The sequence below is a fragment of the Bufo bufo genome, chromosome 3 (assembly GCF_905171765.1).
Source record: "Bufo bufo chromosome 3, aBufBuf1.1, whole genome shotgun sequence".
In the NCBI taxonomy this organism is placed as follows: domain Eukaryota; kingdom Metazoa; phylum Chordata; class Amphibia; order Anura; family Bufonidae; genus Bufo; species Bufo bufo.
In genome coordinates this window covers 354,634,094-354,646,190 of record NC_053391.1, presented here as the reverse complement: position 1 = coordinate 354,646,190, position 12,097 = coordinate 354,634,094, and the positions used below count along the sequence as shown (strand labels likewise).

The 12,097-nt window shown below is 42.8% G+C and overlaps 1 protein-coding gene across 3 annotated transcripts in view; it reads right to left on the bottom strand.

Annotated features, from left to right (window-relative positions):
• Positions 1-12,097, bottom strand: part of MYOM3 (myomesin 3) — a 191,574-nt gene that overhangs the window by 33,017 nt on the left and 146,460 nt on the right. For all 3 annotated transcript variants that reach the window (XM_040424500.1, XM_040424502.1, XM_040424501.1), the window contains exons 21-26: positions 10,915-11,029; positions 6,340-6,496; positions 5,114-5,220; positions 4,640-4,684; positions 3,452-3,588; positions 1,285-1,429 (exon numbers count right to left, since the gene is read on the bottom strand). In XM_040424500.1, coding sequence (XP_040280434.1) covers positions 1,285-1,429; positions 3,452-3,588; positions 4,640-4,684; positions 5,114-5,220; positions 6,340-6,496; positions 10,915-11,029 — 706 coding nt within the window. The remainder of the gene's footprint in view (positions 1-1,284; positions 1,430-3,451; positions 3,589-4,639; positions 4,685-5,113; positions 5,221-6,339; positions 6,497-10,914; positions 11,030-12,097) is intronic.

The following is a 12,097-nucleotide window of genomic DNA, read 5'->3' as shown; positions in this document are numbered from 1 at the left end:
CCAAGTTTATCAAGACATTTTGCAGGAGAACTTAAGGCCATCTGTCCACCAGCTGAAGCTCAACAGAAGATGGGTGTAAATCAACAACAGAATGGCTTAAACAGAAGAAAATACGCATTCTGGAGTGGCCCAGTCCAAGTCCTGACCTCAACCCGATTGAGATGCTGTGGCATGACCTCAAGAAAGCAATTCACACCAGACATCCCAAGAATATTGCTGAACTGAAACAGTTCTGTAAAGAGGAATAGTCAAGAATTACTCCTGACCGTTGTGTACGTCTGATCTGCAACTACAGGAAACGTTTAGTTAAAGTTATTGCTGCCAAAGAAGGTTCAACCAGTTATTAAATCCAAGGGTTCACATACTTTTTCCACCTGCACTGTGAATGTTTACATGGTGTGTTCAATAAAAACATGGTAACATTTAATTCTTTGTGTGTTATTAGTTTAAGCAGACTGTGATTGTCTATTGTTGTGACTTAGATGAAGATCAGATCACATTTTATGACCAATTTGTGCAGAAATCCATATCATTCCAAAGGGTTCACATATTTTTTCTTGCAACTGTATATAAAAAAAAGTAGCATGCAGCCTCCAACATTTTACCTGATTTCTGTGTCAAAAAAGTGGAACAGTTGCTTCATAAATTTGATGGAAATTCAGAAAATTTTTCTTTACACCAGGTAGAGCATAAATACACCAGGTATAAATGCACTGGTAAATCTCCCTCATACAGTTCTATGTCTCCTGCTTTCCTCATACAGTGGTTTATAAAACTGTCTACCGGAAGCCAATGCTAGGGAGATCTCAGCACATACATATGTATACAGTTACCACAGAATGCAATGGAAGCTGTAATAATCTGTGTGCACTGAGCTCCCCTTAGTGGTGACTGCATGAAAATACCATGTTGCCATGTGAAACAGAAAAAAAAAGTGATGTGCCTTCCCTCTCTCTGAGCCTTTTAGCAATTGTGTGGTCTGTCTCTATGGAAGATATGCCACTGGATGCAGATCTGTGGTTTGGTATAAGCACCCAATGATTGAAACAAATCCCACATGGCAGACCGACTTTTCCAAAGATCACTTCATACAGCATCTGTTCTGCTCAGTTGTGTCATGAAAAGCGACAATATTTTACAGAAAATGGTCCAAACTGTCCCAAATCTGTAATATCTGGTGAGCTTTACCTTACTACACTACATTGTATCAATCACATGGACTAACGCAAGGACACGTCTAACGTGTAATAATGATTATAGGGTGTAATTCCAAACATTGCTCACCTTCCCCAGTAAGGACGATACTGAACTGGTTTGATGCTTTTCCATCTACCACTTTGGCAGTGTATGTTCCCTTATCTTCTTCTCCAAAGTCTTCTTTGATAATTTCAATGAGACCATTCTCCTTGTCAAATGTTATTTTCCGTTTCTGCAATAAGAAATATAGACTTCAATTATTACACTTGAACTCTCTTTAAATTGTTTAAAGAGTTTGTCCCGAGAAATAAACATTTATTTGGTTTTGCTAAAGTGAAAATTAATAAAACTTACTAATATACTTTCATTTTGAATATTGCTAATATACTGTATACTTTCATATTTTGTTCTGACACAGTAAAGACCCCCCCCCCCCCCCCCTCTGTGTCGATGACATGAATGAAGGGATTTTTGCTGTCTAGATCAGTTCATTTACCAAGCCAACTGCCTTCTCCTTCATGGCTGATGCAGGGATAAAGAAGGGGGCATGTTCAGCTAATAAACTGAGCCATGGAGCCATCCTCTTCATGCCCAACACTAACACAAAGAGAGGTAGAAGCTCTCTGCCGTGTCAGAACAAACTGGACTGTGATGGGGTCTGACATTCTGGCAGTATTCAGAATAAAAGTACATGAGTTCACCTTTCGTTTTTTCTTATGTTGAGGGCATACGATTATAAACAGTAAAAAGGGTCTTACATATTGCTCGAGGTACCCTTAGACTATAATTGGGTAAACGTAGTTCAAAAGTGCATCCTTTTTTTGAAAAAAAGAAAGGTTTCACAAAAACGCACACTTAAAAAAACAAAAAAAAAAACGGATACAAGCATATTCAAAAGGTATGCATATGGCCCCTTTCACACGGGCGAGTTTTCCGCGCGGGTGCAATGATTGAGTTGAACGCATTGCACCCGCACTGAATCCGGACCCATTCATTTCTATTGGGCTGTGCACATGAGCGGTGATTTTCACGCATCACTTGTGCGTTGCATGAAAAACGCAGCAAGCTCTATTCACTACGTTCATCACATGGTCCGTCACATGATCCATCACCATGGTAAAAGATCATGTGACGGACCATGTGATGAGCGTAGTAATGTAATCAAAGGTCCTATTCCTCACAGAACAAGACAGAAGAGATGCCGGCTGCGTGAACAAGTGGATTAAGGTGAGTTAAATTATATATATTTTTTTTTTAACCCCTCAAGCCCTATTGTACTATGCATTCTGTATTAAGAATGCTATTATTTTCCCTTATAACCATGTTACAAGGGAAAATAATACAATCTACACAACCTTGAACCCAAACCTGAACTTCTGTGAAGAAGTTCGGGTCTGGGTACCACATTCAGTTTTTTATCACGCGCGCGCAAAACGCATTGCACCCGTGCGATAAAAACTGAACAACGGAACGCAATTGCAGTCAAAACTGACTGCGATTGTGTGCCTACTCGGGCGGGTTTGCCGCAACGCATCCGGACCTTATCCGGACACGCTCGTGAGAAAGAGGCCTATCTCTAAAACGTATACATTAAAAAAGGAAAGATAACCTCAAAATTGCATACGTTGGCATATATTTGTGTACATCTAATGTATATGTTAAACGTACAGCAAAAATGAGAAGAGCCCCTTATTTTTTATTAAAGAGGTGGTCTTGCCCCTTTCTTTTAAAAGCCACTCTGAATGGTGTAAAATAATAAAATAGATAATACTCACCTAATCGATCTCCCACCACTCCTCCTCTGATGCTTTCCAGGTACCTACCAGTGTATACTTCCTGGTCGCTCTAGAAATGGACAAGTGAGTACTGCACCAATCACTGTATGTAGCGGGTCACTTCTACAGTGATTTATTGGCTGCTGAGACACATATCCATACCTAGAGGGATCAGTGGGGTACCCGGGAAATGTCGGGAACAGGAAAATTGGGGAATCAGTAAGGGAAGTATTATTTCTTTTAATATTTTACACCATTCTGTGATTAAATTATTTTGTGGTAATTGATGGACAGCTGTTTAAGTTTGGTTGGTGGGAGGGTGGCAAAGAGGAAGTAGGGAAATAAACATTGTAATTATGAATGTATGTTCAATTAAATGCCTGCTAGCATGTACTCATTATATTGGGGGGAAATTACATATTTTACATAAAGTTAAAATGATTAAGCATAGTTAAAAAAGTTAGTATAAGGCAACATACTGGTGTATTTTCAATAACTTTGTCATTAAGGATCATTTCTAATTCTGCAGCAGGGGACAGTTTTTCCACTTCTAACCAGAGCCGCACATCCCCATTCTCCAGCACTTCCACATTCCAGCCTGATATCTTCTGTATCACTAGAAATAACAAGAGATAACATTGTGGGTCTATACATATGTTTTTGATGCCATTTTTCTGCACTTCTGTGTTTTAGTGGTGTTTTTGTGTATTTATGGCTTCTTTTAAAACGCTGTTCATAAAAAAATAATCAAAAAAACTTCACAAAAAATGCAGGTAACAAAAGAAAACAAAAACAATGTTTGTCTGGTGTTTTTTACCAGTAGAAAACATCAGACAAAATTTGTGTGTGTAAGGACCCTTAATCCCACCAGGTTTACCAAGCAATGAGATTTTATACATTATATTTTCCCTATCTTTTTACTAGGCATTACAGAAGTTTAAGGTGCCCACTTACCTTCAACAGCTGTTAGGCCACCAGCTATTCTTCCCCACTCCCCCATACACATGCATGCTTGGCTGAGGATGCATGTGTTTTATTGGGAAGAGGATTGCAACATTGAAAGTCAAAATGCCTAGTCCTGTTTTCCCCCAACAACACATGGCAGAGGAAAGTCGGGAGATCTACATAAAGTCGGTATGTTTGGCCAACTTTTTTGTATCTGAGGGCCTTTGGTTAACTTACAAATATTCACAAATCACTTTTTTTTTTTTTAACATTTGCAGATTAGAGTCTAAAGTTTCTTTAAAGAGCATCTTTCACCATGTTTAACTCTATTAAACCAAGCATTCTGCCTGGTAGCATTGATCATTAGCAGACCAATAGTACGGCCAGCTGCAATTTCAGGGCCAGGCATTGGAGCAGCGAGAATGTCTGGCCTTGTTAATCTCAATGGGAGGAGGAGTGGCAACAGGGAGAGGTGGAGATGAAGTGGTGCTCCAAGGGGCTAGACCAGCCCTTGGTGCTCCGAGCACCTGAATTGCTTATAATTATAGATAAGAATTTCTCTGCATTGGTTATTCCAATTGTGAAGGGAAAGGGCTGAGCTGTAATATCAGACACAACACATGGACAGGTGTGGTGCTGTTTCTGCAAGAAAATATTTTTCTGTGTACAACCCTTTTAATACTGAACAGTTGTGCAGATTTACTGAACATACACTCACTTACAGGGGTGTTGTACATTGTGGCTTTTTTTGAGCAAATCTTCTAATTCTAAGAGGGAAGAAAACAGAAAATATATTAAAAAAAATAATTTTCAAAGTTTTTATATGTATGACCATCTCTTATTCTTTACATGATTATATTTACCCTAAATGAACAAATTTATTTCTTAGAATTAACATGTTCAGATAACCATATATATGAGAAATATTTGATTTTGCCAGGATCAGCTGATGATCTCCCGACATCTATATCAAGGGAAAGGAAGACCTGGCATGTTTTCAACTTGTCTCATCATTTGTTCCTACAGGAGAAAAGCCCCTGCAAGAAGTATCCTCCTCTTATTCTCTCTAAAGTCGGCATGTTAGTGAGCTATCTCATGTATATGATGCCCATCAATGTTAGCTGACTAATGTCTAACCAGATTATTTTTACATAGCTGACTCATTGCAACGTCATAGAAAGAAACATGTTTCCTACCCTCCTTAGTTAGTGTGTGGCTAGCAGATACCCCATCTGTATTTGGAACTTCCACAGAATAGATGCCTACATCTTCCTCAGATGGCTTTGTCAGGATTAGCTTGGACCTATTAAAAAAGAAAATGATTAACTTTCAAATCCTGAAACGTGCAACATATTTATACAAAAATTTCACAGATCTTTCATAGTAAAAGTACAGACATGTGCCAGGTAGATGTCAGTGGGCATGCATAGATTATCTAGAACTTGCATTACATTCACATACACCTGTACACATGCCCAGTAAGTTTAATGACAATGATAATTTAAAGGTGTTGCCCAAGATTTGCCAACATTTGGCAGGGGGCTGGTCAGAGTGTAAGAAGACAAAAAACTCACTCACTTTGTCAGAGTCGTTCCTGCACGCATCACCACGGAGTCCACTAATTGACTGGCAGCGGTTACGTGCATGCAGATGATACTTCTGGTTCAGCGGCGACAGGAGCCGCGGCCCTGGAACTAGAATGCTCTGACAAGGTTTTTTTATTTTATTTTATTCTTACACCTGTCCAGCCCCCTACAAAATTTGTCCAGACAAAATTGTCCAGACAAAATTTGTCGGACAAACTCTTTAAATAATGTACAGGAAAGGGTCCATTCAGACGTCCGTAGTGTTTTGCGGTCCGCAAAAACACTGACACCGCACATCGCCGGCACTATATAGAGGATTCCTATTCTTGTCCGCAGCTGCGGACAAGAATAGGACATGCTCAATTTTTTTGCGGTGCCGCGGATCGGAAGTTCGGGGGCGCGGACCGGAAATGTGGATGCGGACAGCACACTGTGTGCTGTATGGTGAGGTCAGGCAGCACTGCGCGTTAGTCGGCGGGTGCTCGGTCTTGCGGATGTAATCCCGAAGTCTGCACAACGAAGAAAAACCGTCACTCCAATTTTCTTTGCTCAAAAGGATTTATTGGTCACTGCTGCTTACTTTCTGTTTGAAAAAGACACCTGTGAGTGTCGAAACGCGCGTCACATGAGTGACCAATAAATCCTTTTGAGCAAAGAAAATAGGAGTGACGGTTTTTCTTCGTTGAGCACACTGTGTGCTGTCCGCATCTTTTCCGTCCCGATTGAAAAAGAATGGGTCCGCATAATTGCGAAACATATCCGGACCATTTATATGAACATGTGAATGGACCCTAACTGTCAGAACAATAGGTGCTACAGCTAATATAGTTATTTACATGTTTCCGTCTGTAGAGATGTCAGTTCTCTCTGGATCTGGAGCACCCTTGTAGTCTTTAGACCAGTCAAAATGTGGGGAATCAACTGGCTCTGGATTCTCAAAGGAAAGATATATGAACCCTTCATCATCCACACCAACTTCAATTTCATTTGTGCCTGTGATTTAAAAAAGCATTATAGGGTATCAGGACTGCCATCAGGGCAGCTTAAGTGGTATTGCTATTAGGGGTGTGACCAAATTAAGTGGGTGATAACCTCACCTTTCCCATCCTAAATAACCACTTATAAATTTTTATATACTTAATCTATGGTTTATATCAAGTTTTTATGTTAAACACAGTTTGGCCTCAAATTTTTCAGTTTGCATACTAGCCACTGACCCTCACAATTGACTGACTCTGTTCAGTAGAAACCACTTTTCAGTCACCTTATTATCTTACAGGCAGGATTACAATAACAGATAACACCTCTATTCTAAAGCTAAAATCAGATGATACAGGGTGCCCCATTGACAGCAGGTGATGGTCACAGTTCAACTCCTGCACCTCCCTGCACAGTGACCTTTGCATAGGCTTCAGAACAGGCCCACAAGACTTTCCCAAAAATAGTCAATGAGTCATCTCATTTTCAATATTTATGTGGTTGCTTTGAGACATACATGTATTTCTGAAATGCTTTTAAAGGAGCATTCCAGGAATAATTTAAAATGGCCACAATCAACCTGTCCTAGAATGTAAGCGGGACTAGTGGTCATCACTTGCAGAGCTGCCTGGGAGTGGTGTAGGGGGCGGGGCCTCACTTTCCACTACACCATTGTACAATAGGTGGTAATGATGTGATCCTACCTATGAAATTCTGTCTAAGCAGCCTGGTAGGAAAATTCACCAATGTGTAGTATATGCAAGTGCCAGAGCGTAGTGTGTAGTCAAGCCCTGCCCCCTCACCCCCTAAGCAACTGTTCAAGTAGAAGCAACCAGTCATGCTCACATTCTAGGACAGATTTCTGGTGGCCAATTTAAATAATTCTTAGAGAACCCCTTTAACAGAGCAGAGCAGCTACTCAGCGAAGATAAGTTCCCCTATAATCCTGTACAGAAAATAATAAAAATACAGGGGGACTGTGAGGAATGTGGAATTATGATCTAATGCCAGCCATGATCTAATTCCAGCCATTTGCTGTGATATAGAGAGGGAGTGAACTCCGCAGGGGTCCTGGCTTCAAGCAGGCCAAATGCGTACAATTCACACCTCACTCAGCCAGCATGGAGGTCAACTTATCCTACAGGAAAACCTCCTGTAGGCGGTCTCAGCATACACCCAGGTCACTCAAATCCATCAGACATCATGCAACCTGGGATTCATAAGGAATTATAAATTACTCGTCCATCACAGGCATAAATCAGTTATATCTCTGCTACCCTGGGGCCAAGACGGACATGCACCTGGTCGTAGTTTGGGGGTCTGGTGCCGGGAAGGGGGGATACAGGGATCTCCCAGCAGGAACCTTATAACGGCGCTGTCACGAAGGGGAGTAGGGGAAACTCCCCACTGTACAATGAGGATGGTAAACAGGAAGACAACTAAGCCAGGACACAGAGGAAAGGTAGCAGGTCATCTCCTAATGCTTCCCTAATTCTCGCCCTAACTCCTCACCATATGAGCGGACTTGGATGGTAGGATGGCTCATACCCAGGAACCTTGGACCCTGAGTCGCCCTGATAATCCCTCATAATAGGGAAGGGGCAGAGACGACCTGTTCATCCCAGACACAGATAAACAGGAGTCTCCCCCAGCCTAGTTGCAGGGAAAAGTGGAGACCATAAACAGCAACTGGTTCGGCAGGTAAGAACACATAACAACACACTTACCTGCCGCTGCCACCACGATTGGAACCCGAGCATAAGTACTGGAGCCCACACACCAAACAGGACACTGTACCAACAACACACACACAGGTATCCAGCACACCAGTTACTACCTGGACTCCCATGCAGCAAGATGCATGGCGGCCCCAGGCAGTGCTGCATACAGACTTATGGTTCCCCCTCCGGGGAACCCTGAGACCCCCTTCCGGAGGCACACAACACAGGAACATGTCTAGCAAACATGCTGGACTATAGACACCAACAAACCAGACATGTAACAACAACTAGACAAGACAACAACCACCTATACATAAACATCACCAAACATATGCAAGGGTAGTGAGAGGAAGGAAGACAACGGGATGACATCAGGAAGACATCGGGGAGACATTGATGTCCCACTAGGTGGCCCTCAAGGACTGGGCAGATAAAAAACCCAGGACAGGAGCAAGCTCCAGCAGCAACAAAGACTGGAGTACAACTGACTCCAGCCTGGAAGCCACAGGTGATAAAAACCAATTGGCCATACCCAGCCAGGAAGTTAACCGCTCCAGCACCAGACAGGGGGGGAACCAGGAGAAGGGGAGCAAAGCACATAAATCCTGCGACAACAAGGCGTTGCCCCAGCACGGCATGTTTGGTCTCCACCTGTAGCCGGAACCCAGGTGGATCCGTTGGTCCCAGAACCGTCTCCCTGTGACCTTCCGGTCTGGAGCTATGGGCCATAATGTATGTTGTGTGTCTTTGGCTACCAGGACAAGGAAGGGAGGGTGGACTCTTCCCAGAGGGAGGGAGGGGCGTGACCGACTACAGGTGAAAAGGCTTATGCAGGCCAGAGGCCAGAGTCTTTCTCTGAAGGGGGTCACATCGAGTAATGTGTTTGGAGGGACACATGGACAAACACATTGACAAACTGTGGAAAACTGCTGACATCACTGCCCCCATGTGACTACAACCAAGCACTACAGCAACCCAGAACTCATTATAACCCAAAGGACGACTCATCCATCTGGTAACTGACCCTTGCTCTGTTTAACTCTGTTGTATCATACCACAGGTATTTGCACATCCGACCACTGTATATATTCTCTGTGTCTTTCGCGTATTGTCTAGTGCGCCCTTAAGGCAATTAAATATATAATTTAATCTTGTGCTGTTCTTGTATCTCGGTCCATGAATTCCCACGTCCATGTTTCGGCATAGTTATACCCTACTGCGGCTTGGTTTCTTACCCTATATAATCCCGTTAGCGGACCGGGCTTAGTGGAACTGGTGGCAGTCTACCAGGCTGAGAAAGCTCTGTTTCACTGGGGCAGTGAAAAGGCTCTTTCAGGTTGTCAGGACCACCGTCTCTCACCCCCTGCCTCTCTGTGCCCTTGTGGACAGGAGGCGTCTGTGTAAACTGTATCAAGCTGACCTTACGTGCTCCCAGGGAGGGTGTAACGTCACGTCTTGGAAACCAGCGACTAAATCGTATCTCGTGAGCTCGACGTAGTTGACATCAGGCGGGACCGCGAGGTGCGGTTTTCGTCACAGGGACATTTATTAAAGGGTTTCTATCACTTGGTATGACATATTTAGGTGTCAGACACTAGCGATCTGCTAGTGTCTGCTCTAACAAACCGTCCTAATATGATAGGTTTTGGGGCAGCCGTTTTGCTAAAATAACAACTTATATCTATATGCTAATGAGCCTCTAGGTGCTATGGGGGCGTCATTAGCACCTAGAGTCTCCGTCTACCTTCATAAACTGTCGCTGCCCAGCGCGTCCCTCCAGCCCGCCCATCTCCTGCTGAATGCGATCCCCTCCGTGCGCGTCTCTGTTCTGCGCATGCGCAGTGAATGTCTGACCGCTTCCCTGCTCAGACATCTCCACTGCGCCTGCGCCGATGACATCATAGTGCTCCGAGGAACAGGCGCAGTGGAGATGTCTGAGCAGGGAAGCGGTCAGACATTCACTGCGCATGCGCCGAACAGAGACGCGCACGGAGAGGATCGCATTCAGCAGGAGATGGGCGGGCTAGAGGGACGCGCTGGGCGGCGACAGTTTATGAAGGTAGACGGAGCCTCTAGGTGCTAATGACGCCCCCATAGCACCTAGAGGCTCATTAGCATATAGATATAAGTTGTTATTTTAGCAAAACGGCTGCCCCAAAACCTATCATATTAGGATGGTTTGTTAGAGCAGACACTAGCAGATCGCTAGTGTCTGACACCTAAATATGTCATACCAAGTGATAGAAACCCTTTAAATGTGTTACTCTAGTTTTTTTAGCATAAAATTGTTGCATCTGTTGGCGCACATTTTTAGTTTCCTCCACCCTGTGCTACTTTCAACAGAATAGTGGGATTTAGGCCAAGTTTGTTTTAGCTTTTGCAACTTTTAAAAAAGTTGCAAAAAAAGTCACAATTACACACCAGGCATCCCTCAGGCTAACTTTTACTGATATAGGTGACAGTTGGATGACTGACATTCTGGTATAAAGGGAGCCATTATAGTAGCACATTTGGACAGCAGCGGGAGGTGATATGGTATATTTAATTACTTTATGCCCATGACTTGACTTAATTTGCCTTCTTTCTCTAACAACTGACATTCACGTTACTGAATTTTGCATTAGCACGCAAAATGGTCAAAGGACCCAGTGTGATTTTCTTTTAAATGCGGCAGCAAATTGATTTCGAGAACTCTATTAAAACTTTCCAAACCTTGCTTGGTTTTGGGAACCACAGGATCACAAGGCACAGATGCAATGCCAGGACCAGATGCGTTAACAGGAACAACACGGAACTGGTAACTCTTATCTGTTTCCAAATCGGAGATCTAAGAGAGAAATATCAACTTATGTATACATCTCAGTGATTTTATTTAATAAGTAAAGTTTAAAGGGGTTTTCCGGTTTGCATCAACTGCCTTATAAAATAATCATTTATGAAGGTAGCTGTAATTTTTTATGTATTTTTTTCCTTTATCACTTCCGTTCTGGGCTGCGGTCACATGACCATGTCCATGGAGCACTTTCCTATTTCCTGTGATGTTATGTCCATGAGCATAACAGTGATAGGGGAGTGTCTATGTAACTAGCTGGGTGGAATGAGCTATAAACTAGCAACTAGCTGGGGTTGTTAGGGTAATGGTGGAGCTGTGGTAGAGAAAGGAGAACTGCATCATGGGTTTGGTTAGAGGGATTTGTTTACATGGTGAAAACAGGTCAGGAGAGTCCAAACTGAAGAAAAATGCATGGGAAACATATTCAGCAACTACATGAGTGTATCTGGTAAAAGCCATAGTAATGCCGCAAAACCCCTTTAAAGGTTATGTCTACCTTTGCATACCATTTTACAGCACAGAGATATTGTATGTAAGAATTGAAGTAACATTGTAAATACATTGCATTACTAAGGCCTCGCTCATATTTCTTTTTTTCAAGTATGTGTTCTATCTGCATTTTCTGTGGACAGCACACGTACCCATAAATGCACTACTTTGGTCCGAGATGCGGACCCGACACACCCACTGAAGTCTATGGGTTAGAGAAAAACCACTAACACAACACGGATGGCATTCAGGTTCTGTCCATTTTTCACTGACCACTGGTAGGAGCACACATAGGTAGGAGACGCTCTGGAAATTAAATTTCAGTCTAGCAGTGTCCATGGAATATGGATGACACGCGGATTTATCCGCGGACGTCAATGGGACATGGAAATGTGAACAAGGCCTTAGATTGTACTGGTCCGGAGTTACACTCTTTATTATAGTCCAGTATTGCCACCGTAATTCTGAGGTTTTTCTCTAGAAACAGTCAACAAGCTTGTAGTCAGACACTTTCTTGTTAGCTTATTAGCATTAAAAGACAAAAACATGCAAAAGCATTGTTAATGTGTTAAT